This window comes from Eretmochelys imbricata, chromosome 16 (assembly GCF_965152235.1).
Source record: "Eretmochelys imbricata isolate rEreImb1 chromosome 16, rEreImb1.hap1, whole genome shotgun sequence".
NCBI classification, from domain to species: Eukaryota; Metazoa; Chordata; order Testudines; family Cheloniidae; genus Eretmochelys; species Eretmochelys imbricata.
This window is the reverse complement of record NC_135587.1, coordinates 13,710,703-13,725,575: the sequence shown is the minus strand read 5'-3', so window position 1 is coordinate 13,725,575 and position 14,873 is coordinate 13,710,703. Positions and strand designations below refer to the sequence as shown.

The 14,873-nt window shown below is 44.6% G+C and overlaps 1 protein-coding gene across 1 annotated transcript in view; it reads right to left on the bottom strand.

The window, feature by feature from the left end:
• The window catches only part of COL27A1 (collagen type XXVII alpha 1 chain), a 244,484-nt gene that overhangs the window by 39,460 nt on the left and 190,151 nt on the right, over nt 1-14,873 (bottom strand). The window contains exon 37 of the mRNA XM_077836249.1: nt 12,913-13,020. Within this exon, the coding sequence (XP_077692375.1) occupies nt 12,913-13,020 (108 nt within the window). The remainder of the gene's footprint in view (nt 1-12,912; nt 13,021-14,873) is intronic.

Here is a 14,873-nt window from a genome sequence, read left to right as displayed (position 1 = left end):
AAACTGGGATTTAACTTTTTAATTTTCAGGCTGTATCTGGAAATGTGTGGGGACGACTGAAGTCCATTCGGGTACAAGAATCCTTAGACAAGGAGAGAGAACACAGCCTATGCAACAGCTCTTTTCAGTCCACTATCTGTCAGCTTTTGGGGGAAGAGGAAAATGCACTCCCATTGTATAACTCACAGAGCATGACCAATGGAGATCTACATTACAGCCCTAAAACCCTGCAGACTAAAATGTTATAAGAAGTGAGTGGAGATTTGCTATAAAATGTTATAAGAAGTGAATGGAAGACTCCAAAACTGATTAAAGGCCAAATAGACCTGAACAGCGAAGTTCCAGTCTGGATCCAAACTTCCCAAAGGTGTGCTGGAGTTCAGATATTGGGGTTAGATTTGCCCCCACTTCTAGAATAATCATAGGTGGGCCAGCTTCTCAGATGATGTTAATCAGCATTGCTCTACTGAAGTTGATGAAGATATGACCCAATTGACCCGATTTTAAATGGCATCTGCAAGTACTCAGCACTTCTGGAAAACTTAGGAAATATGCATCTGGAGATGTAACACAGCGATGGAAGAAAGCATTGTCAGGACATTCAGGACAGTCATGAAAAGCAGTCTTATAAGGGTGATGTACCCTACCAAAGCCCATGGACACAATTTTGATCCAATACTGCTCATTAACCTGCTCAGGAATATGACTATCAATGTAATGCCAATGCCTTTTGGGCTTCATTGAATGGAAGCCATTAAATCACTCCCTCTGATTAGAAACGTGTCAGTTAAAGAGAAGGCATCTGATTGCTGTAATCAAAATGTGTATTGGTGGAGATGGAAAGAGTGAGGGGAGAAGGGGGGAGTATGGGCCCGGGGAACTGGGGATGGATTCAGAGGAAGTAACAGGGGTAGGAAAGAAACCAAAGGTGCAATAAGGCTAGCAAAGAAAAATATGAAAAAGGAGGAACATAAAGGAAAATGAAAAAACACCCTATCATTTCCTACTGCTCTGCAAGGTCTCCATATGAGAAGCTCCACTTAATAAACTGATTGAGAGAATCCTTCCCCACATAGAGGACAGTCCACAAGTTTTCAGGAAATTAGGAGATAATTGGGGCTGGGCACTTGAAGATATAAATGTTTCAGATTTACAAGAAACACATTTTGTAATCTCTCTGTCTAGCAGTGGTTTGGAGGAAGAGCAGCTCATGACTGGATATAAGGAACGAAAACAAGAAGCAACTGGGTTTCAAGGTTCAGAGGTCTGAATTTGTGATTATTGGGAAGCAGCAAGAGACTCTTCGCCCATGGTGAAGAGCGCTGGTACAGCCAGATAGATGAGATTAAATGAAAAATACAATCGGGGAATCCTATAAAAAGAGCTAAAGCTCAAACTGGGAGACTGTAGCTAAAAGCTGTCATTCTGGCATTCTCTTGAGTCGACTTCCACAGCTTGACATCCAGAGTCTGGGTCACAGAGAACATAACGCAGGAGATGGTCTTCTATACTGAGAGTGCTGTCATGTAACTCCTGAAGTTTACCGTGGAAGCATCTACATGGTCAACAGCATGCATCGTACAAAGAAAGTGTGGCCTGTTGGTCAGTGCTAGAGACTTGTAGCAGAACTCCTGGGTTCTAGTCTGAGTTCTGTCACCGACTGGCTGTGCGGCTTGGGCAAGTCACTTCTCTTCTCTGTACCTCTGTCTGCCCGGCTGTGAAATGGGGATAGGGATACTTGACTACTCCACAGTGCAATAGCTAGTGAGACATGATTAATACTGTATTTGTCAACAGCTGGGTGGAAAAAGCTGGAGAAGTGCAAAGCATCACTAAGTGCTCAGCTGTGAAGCTTTCATACAGGGTCTCTCCAGAACCACCACATGAACTAGCTCTTTTAGTTCAAACATGGGGGAGGGCAAGACACAGCATTTTAGCAGCATGACTCCCGTTTTCTGCAGTGAGAAATGTGTAGGTCCAATTCCTTTAAGCAGCAGGGGTTACAGTCTTCCTTTTGAAGAACACGAAGGCCCTGAGGTTGTGGCAGAGGTGGGGAATGAAATCTCTCTCACAATAAGGAGGGGGAATCTTGGAGTAACTGGAGGGAGAGGGAGAGAGAGAAAGAGTGAGTCTCCTTAGTCTGAGTCAGGAAAGAGCCTGTGCCAAGGAAACAGGATTGATTTCAAAGTCTGGCTCATTTCAGTTCCTATTAACTCTAAATGAAAACCAGCTGGGACCAGCCCTCCTCCCCCAGAGCAAGATTCTCAGAATGGAAAAGCCCAAGCAGAGCTGGCCAATTCATCGAAAGAGGCAACCAGCTCCTCTTTGTGGCAGAAGGCTGATCAATCTCCCCTTGTGAGCAGCGTCCACATGTGTCTGATGGAATGCTCCAGATTTTTGAGGGGGAAAACTCTGTGAATCATCACAGAACTCTTGCTGCTTGCAGGACATTAGATTCCACCAGGCAGATCTGATGGGCTGAGTCACACATACCAAAATAGCAAGACAGCCCCCCCAAACAAACCCACCCAAACAAAACAAACACCCACACGTTCGTTAAAAATGACTGTTTACTGTTCCAGATCAGAGATCAAACTGGTGCTTCAAGAGATGCCTTGGCTGTTAGAGCAATACTGAGAGAGGACCCATAGCAGCAGAGTTTGGAGTTCCATGGGGGTTGCAGCCGTGCTTGCAGAATGGGAGGGAGAGAGATGCCTATGAGTTGCAACCACACCTAAAGATGCAGCTCCATAGGCCCAGTTCAGCAAACCATCCCTGCTGAAAGCAAAGCATTTAAGTACATATACTTAATTCCCACAGTCTTTACGTGCTTTGCTGAATTGGGACAGTATTTGGTGCTTTGCGTCCATCCAGCAATGACATTTACAGGCTTCAAGGCATATCATGTAAGAGGCAGTGTAACCTAATGAATAGAGTACTTGACTGGGACTCAGGAGACCTGGGCTCTATTTCTGACTCTGCCACTAGTCTGCTTGGTGACCTTGGACCAGTCACTTCACCTCTTTGCCTCAGTTTTCCCATATTTAAAATGGGTTTATGATACTGAAAGTGGTTTGAAATCTATGGATGAAAAGTGCTAGATATTAGTGAGTTGCTCCATAGTCTGTCTAAAGGAGGTGGTGTTTTCAGCAGTACTCCTTTACACTATGGTGCTCCATGTTTTCTATTTTGTGGATCAGTTGGTAAGAGAAAGTCCCCTCCCAATTCTTCGATCCCTCAGTGTATGGTTCTCAAAATGTTTCCTGCGGTAAGGGCTCCGTGGATGGTCCATAGACGACAGTTTGACAGCTACTTGGTTTAAGAGAGACAGTTCTTAACGCCTTACCAGAAATGCATGAGTTCTCCTTGCATTGACACAAGTTAAAGCAAAAATGACTGTAGGATTGCTCTTAAGCAGCTTTGATATTTGCAGTGAGTTAAATGCCATTCCTCGATGTGGCATTGCCGGCTCTCACTGACCTCTCGTGCTCAGAATGAACAGACATATTCAGTGACTGCAAAGGGAGGCACTTAGTTGCACAAAATTCTTCAGTCATGTTTCCAGTGGCAGGAAATGGAAAAGAACAATGTAAAACCACTAGGGGGGAAATTCAGCTCTCAGTGACTCCGAACGACTCCGCTGGCTTCAGTGGAGCATTGGCTTTGATAGGAGTTACCCCAGATTCACACCAGTGTAATGAGATTAGAAACCAGCCACACGTCTATTCTATAAAGGTGTTGGAGTGGATCTGTGGCTTAGAAGTGGAAAATCAGTCTCAGCCAACAAGGTCTGTTCCTTGGGGTTTTGTTCTGAAGGGTGTGAAGTTGATGGATATAAGATATGAAAATGGCTTAACACACCCAGTAAATAAGCAGAAAAATAGCCTCATCTTGGGACAAACCCCCTTAGCATGAGCTCTTGCTGCTCAAAGGTTTGTTCCTTTCTGATGATCAAACGGCTATCCTTATAGAGTGAAATTCAGCCCCATGCAGAAGGCTGGGAACAAAACCAATGCACCATTTAAGTCCTCCTTAAAGCGACAAAAGAAGACTTAAGCGGGGCATAGGTTTTGCATTGTCCCTCTGCAATGGGTTGAGTTTGCTGTATTCCGATCAAGAAACTGATCATATCTTCAGTCCCCAGCCCTGGTTTGTTCCTCTGTCCTACACACTTGTGGTCTAGCCAGGGAGAGGTAGATGCCTGGTTTCTGGAATGCATGGATGGCTCTTGGGCCTTGTCATGCTATTATATTAACTAAAAAGAGCTATTTGCCAGTCCTTAGAGCGGCTCTGGTCTGCTCGGCTGTGCAGATGCCCTGTGCCATGCTGACAAGCAGCAGCAACAACATACAGAGCCAGATCTTCAGCTGGTGTAATGGAGCTATGCTGATTTACACCAACTGAGGGTCTGGCTCAAGGACGTTCTGACCCCAGATGTGAGCTGCAAATGACACCGCAGATGTGATTTCAGGTTCAAAGTGAAGATATAAAAAAAAAAGGGAGGCTTTAGCTCCCGGTCTTGCCATAAAATGAGGGATTTTCTTGTTTCAGATCATGTTATACTTCATTACCTGTGGGCTCTCCAATTACTTTCCTGGAACTGTAAAACCCCTGCTATCAGATATCCAACTTGTACGAAGACCAGCACATTACGAAAACCACAGTGCTCAACTCTGGAGAGCAGCTGGAAATCCACTACCATGCTCCTGCCAGTTGGCTTGGCACTTCCACACAGCCACAAGCTGATTAGCTGTTCTCAGAGGGAGGAGGCTGAAATGCTGGATTCTTTGTAGAATGAAAAGAGAGGAGGTTTAAATAGGAACATATTAGAGGAGATGGGTTGCTCTCAGCTGCTGGCTGCTCATGTCCAACACCTGGCAAGCTGCTGCTGTTTCTGCTTATATAATGGTGACTTCAACCTTTGTTTCAGACCATCCTCAGTTACAAGGAAGAGGATTGAACAAGCAGCAGGGATTTGGATGAAATGCACATTACCCTCTGGGCAGTGTCATTCCCTGTTCCAGGAATTGAGATGTACAGATGGCAGGTGAACTTGCCCTAAACACCAGCAAACCACATCCCTCCTCTTGCAGTGACAACCAAAGTGCCGCATCCCTGAATTCAAACTAGCCAGTGTGATGCCATCCTCCTACCCCTGTGTTAGCTGCTGAGATACTGTCTCCCTACCTCACTCGCACATGGAACACAAAGAGACTCTGGACCTTATTCCTGCAGCATCTGCTGTGCTCAGAGAGCCTGATCACTCTACTTGGACCAGTCACCAAGGACCCTCATCTCTAGCTACCCTTTGAACTGCAGAGGCTCAAAGTCTAAACAACTCCTGTGTGAGAACAGAGATACAGTGTCAGTTTCTTGCAGCTCAAACAAGCCAGGGATCTCACTAAGCAGAATGAATGATGAGCCAAGAGTTAAATCACTGAATCCAGAAAGGAGTCAGAGTCTCATTACGGTGAGGTCAGCAAGAACCAGTAGGACCCCAGTAGAGGAAATAAGAAACCAGCCCGGGACCCCACTATGGAGAAACTGTCATGAGCGAGAGAGCAAGGGCAAGGGGAAGCGTGCAAGCCTGCCTGAATTTCTAAATCTAAGTTAAGAGGAGTACATTGGATGCTGCTTTTGACTGTGTTTTAATGTGCTAGGTACTAACCTTCTCCAGTTAATACTGCAAAGAAACAAGTGACCTATCTGCAGGGGGATGCCAGGTGGGATTTCTTGCTGGGTGCAGTGGTACAATCCTTCACAGTCCTGGTGCTATGCAAAGCTGCAGAATTGCTGGGGTGGGAGCTGGGGCCTTTGGAAGAGGGAAGCTGGAAGGTTGCTGGGAGGAAGCCTAGAGTGGGGAAAGCAGCTGGGGCTGTCAGGGAGGAAAGGATCATACTTGGAGACTGCCAGGGAAGCGGGGGTGGAGCTGGCTGGCCTAGCCCTATCAATGGGAGGAGTGGAGCAAACTGGCTGACTGTACCAGGGAGGGACTGGAGCTGACGGGGATTTTGGTAGCAGCCTGAGTAAGTTCATTGGACAAAATGGCCAAATGACAGATGTTGCATGAACATTACCCCTCCAACTGCCTGAAGCCCTTCTACCAGCCACAGCTGTCTGGGGCTCAACACAACTCATGGCTTGTCTCAGCAGCCAGGATTGTTTGCTGATATCCCCTGGTTTGGAGATGTGGACAAACTTCCCCTAGTCACCAGATTGAGACTCCACCTACTCCTTTCACCTGCGATTTCAGCCTAGGTTTTCAGAGACAAAAGGCTACTACACTGCCCCAACTGGGCCACCTGGAGCCCAGACAGCAACTGTGCAACACAACAGCTGTGATACTATTACCTTTATAGGTTCCAGAGAAGCCGCCGTGTTAGTCTGTATCTGCAAAAAGAAAAGAGGACTTCTGGCACCCTAGAGATTAACAAATTTATCTGAGCATAAACTTTCGTTAGCTACAGCTCACTTCATCGGATGCATTCAATGGAAAATACAGTGGGGAGATTTATATACACAGAGAACATGAAACAATGGGTGTTACCATACACATTGTAACGAGAGTGATCAGGTAAGGTAATAGCTCAACTTGCCTGATCACTCTCGTTACAGTGTGTATGGTAACACCCATTGTTTCATGTTCTCTGTGTATATAAATCTCCCCACTGTATTTTCCATTGAATGCATCCGATGAAGTGAGCTGTGGCTCATGAAAGCTTATGCTCAAATAAATTTGTTAGTCTCTAAGGTGCCACATGTCGTCCTTTTCTTCTTGTTACCTTTATAGTGATGCTGATTGGGCTTCTTTCCCTGTCTACAGCCTGAGAATTATTATAAAGGTATCTACGATGTTACACCAAGGACATTAACACAAGTGCTGACCATCCTTAATTATCCAGACCTCAGTTATCTGAAAATCCTCCTCCTCCTATCCAAAATAGACATAATGCAATACAGGCTCATACAAGCAAACTGCTAAAACAAGCCCCTGACAAATCCACAAAAACAAAGCAAGGCAGAGTTAAAGAAAGAAAATGGACTCATGTGGAAGGTGGCTGGAGTCCCCAGGGTCATGTTATCACCCATCTCTCATTTTTTCTTGACTTGTTAATTATTTATACAGTCCCAGGGAAGGGATAAAATTGGATGGAATGGCTGAAAGGGTAGGTGGTGGCGTTACAATAAAGCAGGGTACCTGATAACTCTAAAATCAAAAGTTAGTGCCACGGAAGGTGGAATACATCTCATCAATCCCTTGGGGAAGGGAGGGAGGGAACATAGATAATGAAAAAGTATGAACTGACCAAAAGCTATTAGCTAGAAGGTGTGACTTGACTTACCTGAGATGAATTTGGGGAGATCTCAGTCCAGCTCCCAGTGGATAAGTGTCCACCACACAATAACTTTAAATCAAAATTGGATGTCTTTATAAAACAAAATACACTCTAGATCAGTGATTCTCAACTGGGTGTCCATGGACCACTGGGGGTCTGCCAAGCAGAGCCACTTGGAGCCCCGAGCCTGGCAGTTGAAGCTTGGAGTCCCAAGCCCTGGCGCCGCCATAGGGCTGAAGCCCCTAACCTAGAGCCCCCAAGTCCTGGCAGAAGCCACCTCATGGGGCAGAAGCCTCAAGCCCCCCTCAGTTCTGTGGGGCAGAAGTCTTGAGCCCCCCCCCGCCCCAAGCCCTCAGGGCTCCTAAGTCCCCCCTGCAGCTGAAGCCCAGAGTCCCCCCTCCATGGAGTTTTTATAGTATATTGGGGCAGACTCTGAAAGTAAATGGTTGAGAACCCCTAGATCAATCACAAGATATGAGCTTGATGCAGGAACTACTGGATGAAAGCCTATGACCTGTGTTATGCAGCAGATCACACTAGGTGCTCTAATGGTTCCTTCTGTCCTTAAAAATCTATGAACTCACCATCATGGTTAACCTTCAAGGACCCCCTTTGTTTGCAATCTTAGCTGGGAGGCTGAGGACTGCATGGCCCATAGAGACCAACACCCCTTTTTCATTCCTGTATGCGGTCCCTGCAGGATCAGGGTTGAGGTCATGTGCAAAACAGCTCATGTGGGACGGAACTTTCCCTGCCACTGCTCCCTGTGTCTATCTGTTCTGTGGCTAAACAGAGAACTTCATTCTCTAGGGCTGTCAGCCCACCACCTTTCCCCAGGGCTGAATTCATGCACAAAAGTTTTAATTTGGGTTAAAAATAAACAAATCAATAACAGATCACTGATAACAGCAAGTAATCTTATTTTCTAAATTTGCTTGAGAATGCTTGTTATATAGAAATGTTGAGTTCTTTTACAAATCAAGCTAAAAATCAAAATATATGTACTGATGGTCTTAAAGAAAGTTATCTGGGAACAGGAGCTACTGATGGGTTTTGTCACTTAGTTATATTAGACACTAAATCTGAACCAACCACCACTAATATCAGATAAAGTTTAAAGAGTGCCCAGTCCCAGCTGTGTCTCAAGTTTCTGGCACAGGTAACACGACGGATTGTTTCTTGGATCTCTTTAGTTAAGAGAAAGGGGAGTGAAAAACTCCCCAACAATCCTGGATTTCGTTTAGACAAGTGGGATTTTTTGTAACCGTTGGTGCTTAAATTACTGTTCTCAATCTGGCCAAATGGGAGACTGTGGATGAAAGGTATTAACTGCAATGAGGCTGAAACATTGTTGGGACTGCTGCTGGACAACCCACTAGAATCCTGCTGAAGATGCAGCAGCTATGGATGAAGATCTGCTTAACATTATCTATCTAGAATATGAATTGGGATACCCACTATGCATATACAATACATACTATTATATTATATGCACATATTGGTGTTTGTGCATGTGTGTTATGTACACACACTCTTCATACATGCAACATACCTGCCCCCTGCGATATGTTTATATAATATATCACACATATTATGTATAGATGTGTGTGTGTTATACACACTTTCTCCCCCTTCCCACCCAGGAAGCTTATTTGATCAATATGGATGAAATCACAGATGCTGCAGTATGGGCCAAATCTTGAGGCTCTCACTCAATTTTTATCCAATCTTTGTGCAGGCAAAATTCTCAAGGAATTCTCAGGGAGCGTTTGCCTGAGCCAGGACTTGGGATTTCCCCATGTTAGCTTTTCCTGATGGAATTTTCATTGTCTTTATATACGAACCTTCAAATGTCCTTTCGATTCCAGTATTCTTTAGCTGGCTGTGTCTGAGATAGCTTTTGCCACATCTCCCCACTAGTGGAAGGGCTAACTATTTGTTTATATTTCCCCCTTTAAAGTAGAGGATTTGAAGTTGGATCACAGTTATCTCTGGTGACTTACATTTCTGGCTCTGTAAACTGTATTTTGGCAGAGAGCTGAGGAGGCTCCTAATAGTATCTATATAGCATAGGACCTAGGGGTTACAGTGGGCGTGAAACTGGATACGAGTCAACAGTGTGCCCTGGTTGCCAAGAAGACTAACAGCATTTTGGGCTGTATAAGTAGGGGCATTGCCAGCAGATCGAGGGACGTGATCGTTCCCCTCTATTTGACATTGGTGAGGCCTCATCTGGAGTACGGTTTTGGGCCCCACACTACAAGAAGGATGTGGAAAAATTGGAAAGCATCCAGCGGAGGACAACAAAAATGATTAGGGGACTGGAACACATGACTTATGAGGAGAGGCTGAGGGAACTGGTATTGTTTAGTCTGCGGAAGAGAAGAATGAGGGGGGATTTGATAGCTGCTTTCAACTACCTGAAAGGGGGTTCCAAAGAGTATGCATCTAGACTGTTCTCAGTGGTAGCAGATGACAGAACAAGGGGTAATGGTCTCAAGTTGCAGTGGGGGAGGTCTAGGTTGGATATTAGGAAAAACTTTTTCACTAGGAGGGTGGTGAAGCACTGGAATGCGTAACCTAGAGAGATGGTGGAATCTCCTTCCTTTGAGGTTTTTAAGGTCAGGCTTGACAAAGCCCTGGCTGAGATGATTTAGTTGAGGATTGGTCCTGCTTTGAGCAGGGGGTTGGATTAGATGACCTCCTGAGGTCCCTTCCAACCCTGATATTCTATAATTTGATTCTACAGATTTTCTGTGTGGGAGGTTAATACAAAAGGCTTGCACATAAAGTTGCAAAAGAAAAACTGGTCTCCCTTCCATCAGAGAACCTCCATTTTTAACCTTAACCCACTGGGTGCAGGAATATCAGCCTATACAATGAGAAGGGGCCAAGAGTCTGGCAAAGAGAGATTTCATATCTGGGGCTTAGTTTGGGCTGGTTATAAAGCCATGTGGTTTTAAAAGTTCAGGCTATCAAAAATGTGTATTAAATATATTAGAAGGCAATACAGTGTTCTGTAGTAAGAAAAAAAACAAACAAAGTGATTCTGAGCAGGCGTTCTGGCTGTATCAGACTTAAACCCCCCCCCCCCAAAAAAAACCAACCAAACAAACCCCTCTCCCCAAACAAACAGAAAAAGGCACCACGTTCCCGGGAACAACTTGGCAAAAAACAAGCTCTGGAATCTGCTATATTCTATATGTTATACTACAGAACTTAATACAGCTGTGTGATTTTTACTGGTTCTTAAGCATGCACAATATAAACGAAGGAAACCTGCCAAAAATACAGCACACAACAGGCAATAAGCAAAGCTGAACAAGAAGCGGTGCCTGCCCACAGCTGCAAAGGGTGCTACAATATATTGTACCCTCCCTTGTCAGATTGTGTCTTAACTTAGTCACCAGTGGGTTTACGTTACCTTGGTCCTGAGACTATTCAGATGAGTCAGGGGTCACAGGATGGAGCCCACAGGACTCACTCCTGCAGTGAGCTCAGCGTGGATGCAGGGATCTGTTGTAGATCAGGGGTTTAGACTGCAAGCTCTTTGGGGCAGGGCTGTGGCCTTATTTTTCCGTAAAGTATCCAGCATATTTATGGTGCTGTATAATAACATGGTATTAAGCCAATATTTCTAGTTTCCAGTCAACACAGTGCCCAACTCCCAACCTCAATGCAAAATATTAACATAAATCCAGGCTAATCCTGCTTCCCCCACCCCAACAATTAGCTTCTTGCTGTTCTCTTAGCCTGCCTCAAGCACAGAAGGAGAAAGGAGAACGCATTTCAACTATTAAGGTAGCAGCCATCCAGAATCATAGATACCTGACTCCACAGTTTCCTCCTATTTTCTTATGGAGGGATTACAGGAACAGTCTTCAGATACTCAGCCCTCAATTCTTTCCACAGCAAAGAACATGATCACATACCTATAGGAGTCCCAGCTCAGTAGAGAGGCACGGTGAGTGATGGATCCAACACTATGAAATATACTTTCTGGCCGCATAAAGAGCCAGACTTATATTATGTTTAAGCAAGAGAGACCAACTGGGAACTTCAGGATTACTGAGAGGGGCTGAGCTCTCTTTCTAAGGAAAGATAATTCAGAAGTTGCCTGCTCCCTAAAAGGGCTTTGATCTCTGAAAAGTTCACTCTAAGTATGAGTCTGGTTGATAAACCTCCTTTGCCTTTTAAACAAGAGGGTCTGATTTCAGTTACAAATCAGTTGAGACCAACATGCAGCCTCTGAGCGGTTTTATGCAGTGTTTCTGAAATCTAGCAAGGCAGGGATCTCAGAGCCCCGCTCCAACCCGAACAGGAACATCAAACCTGCTGCTATTAGCCCCATAGTGCAAGCCTCACAAGCCTGGGTCAGCTGACCTGTCTCCGACTTGCTGCTGCAGGATTTTTTTTTTTTGGAGTGTAGACGAATAACTTGCTCACAGTCAAACAGAAAGTCTTTGACAGAACAGAGAAATGACCCTGGGTTGCAAGTCCCAGGCTAGCACCTTAGCCATTGACCAAACTCCTCCCCTGTGTGCTGGAGTTGCAATATTACACACTTTAAGAGTTTTGGGTCACCTTATATTTAAAGGAACTTCCTTTCCTAAACAGTGACAATGGAACGTTCCATAGAAAATTCCATTACACTCCATGGCAACTTTCTTCTCAAATGGTGCTTGAGCTTTCCTAGGTACTAATTAAGCATATTATGATGAAATTCCAGTCATAGCCCCTTTGCTGTTGATGGACTTTGGTGCAATGTGTGTGCTGTGTCTAACTGCAATTGTACAGCGTCTACAGCAATTGACTATCACCTTCAGGCTAAGACGACGGGACCCTCCTCGTAGTTGTCTTTCTAAAAGAAAGCGAGTGTTTATTTCCTGCTGGGCTTAAATGAAGCAGAGGCCCAAAAACACACAATGTGGGTTTTCTCTTGCCCTCTTCATACATGAGTCCCCCCTGAAGTCTGTCTTTTCAGATTGCCTACAATGCAAGCGCAGTAGCTGATTCTAATAAATCAGCAGTGATCTGCTCCTGGTTATCAGAAGAGAGGACTGTTAACTTGTACATTTGTAACCTACTGCTCAGTGCACACTATACATCCCACGCAGAATCTGATCCACAAAGGACACGTGGTCAGATACAGCGGCTTAGCACCTGATCCAAATCCCATTGGATAGCCTCCCACTGATTTCAGTTCTTTAGTTCAAGTTATAAAGGGTCATATTTGTAGCACTGGCAGGTCCTGGGTTCAGTCCCTACTGATAACCAAGATGATAATCATTTCATGCGCAAATGTTTAGAGTGATTGCCTGCACAAATGCTTTTCTTCACTCAGTTTGGAAAGGGACATTATTGCAGATTCAAAAGCCAATGCATGAGAAAACATATCACCAGCGTGCAGAAATTACTGCTGGCCTAATACTTATTCCAAGGACAATTCATTACTTGAGATGTACCAACTGAACCAAGTGCAATTTGTTGGGGAGGAACATTAACCACCTCTGTGGAAAGAAACACAAGGACAAGCAGACAGACAAAGACAGGCAGACTGGTTTCTCAAACTCACTCGGACACCTGTGATTCCGGGATATCCAGGAGGCCCTTCCTTTCCCTTCAGTCCTTCGGTGCCTTTTTCTCCTCTCTCTCCTTCTGGGCCTTGCTCTCCTTTGTCTCCCTGCAGAAGAATGGAGTATGTTTGCTTTTCAATACAAACAAAGCATAGATCTTTGTGTATGACTCTTGAAGAAAGAAAAAGGGAGGATCAGAAGCTGAAAGGAAAAAGACTGAAGGAAGCTGAGTCATAAACTACTTGACATTTAATGCAACAGGTTATTTTAAAAACTCCCTTAGTCAGACAGATAGGACCTCAGCAACAAGACAGGATGGTTTGAACTTTTTGCTTCTCCCCACAATGAACTGAGCAGGAATCTCCCACATGGAAATTCCTGGGTCTGGGCTAAGGGCATGAGGCAGGCAGCTGAGATCTGACAGAGAGTCTCTTTGGACACATCTAGAAGCCCCAGAAGGGGTATTTTGACAAGGCTGTCAGGGGAGGCTGTGGGAAGTACCCCAGGTCCCGAATGAACACACGGCAGAGCAGCAGCATCTGACCCACATGAAAGATCAGCCGTTATAGCGCTAGATGCAAAAACTTGCATCAAGTTGCCACTCTCACAATTGGTGCATAGCAATTTATAGGCACAAATAAGGGCCCAATTCTGTTCTCACAGCAGTTTTACACTCATGTAACCCAATTGACCTTGGTGGAGTTGCTCCTGATTTAAACTTGCATTACTATAAGCAGAATCATGCCTATTACATTTTGTGGTTAAACAAATATTTGTGCAATGAATAGCAACAGTTCCACTGTCCAGAGAAACATTTGGGTTGGGAGAAACTGGACGTGTTCAAGACCACTTGGAGATGAAGCAGCAAGTGATGGCACGAGAAAATCATATAAGGAAGGACTGTTTGATCTGACAAATGATAAACAAAAATAAAGAAGCACAGCAAATATTTTAACTAGAATGAAGCAATAAACCGCAAGACTTTGTTGTGGGATTGGCCAGTTTTACTTTCCGTGGCATGAAACTGTTGGCCTGTGCAGACGGATAGGCTACACAAGGATAGAAATCGGGATTGTAATCCAAAGGTAAGGTTGCAGATTTGGAACAGAAAAGAAATGATGCAATGCAAGAACGGATAAGAATTTGGGGGTCCCACCAGGAAATGGGGGGCGGATCTTGTTACTGGACTCGCAAATAGTGGTATGGGCTGTGAGGCTGTTGAGGGCTTTGGGACAATTGTTGATCTGCCTGTGGAATTTCAGACTGGTGAAAATTCTGTAAGGAAGGAAGAATTGAATCTGTAGAAACTGAAACAAACAAAATAAGTTGTTGACCACCCGTTTTTGAAGAAGAATGGGACCTTCATAGAGATCGGAAAGAAGTTCCTGAGATGCACCAAGAATGCAGCTCGAGATTTGACACCTGAAGGATCTCTTGTAAACAAGGCTTCATACAGGTTTGGTTTGACAGCATATGGACTTGAAAAATCAATCTGTCTGGCTTGCTCTTTTAATTAGGTAAACTGTACAACTAATTGTTGTGCAACTGAAGAATTGAAAGGGAATGCCCCCACCCCCCCTTCCCCCAAAAAAAAAAAAAAAAAAAGAGAGAGAACTTTATGCTATTAGGCTTTTCCTATAGTAGACTTTATTCCAATCCCAAGTTTCCCAAGTATTGCTACTGCAAGTTCAGCTCTACCAACAGTTGCAGTAGTTAGAGCCCTCGTTCACGTAAGGCACCTATGACAGGTGGTTTAAATGCCATGCCAGGTAGATCTGATAAAATCTGGCCATGTAATAGTGCTTAAAATGCTGTTGGCTGCCTGTAGCTCCATTTCTAGAGAAAGAGCTGAAATAGGAAAGAATATTTAAAGTAGGAAGGAGCTTTCATTGTCACTTAGGGCTCATGGAAGTGGAAGGCACATATTTTTGGACAGAAGAGAGCATTGGCAAACTGACTA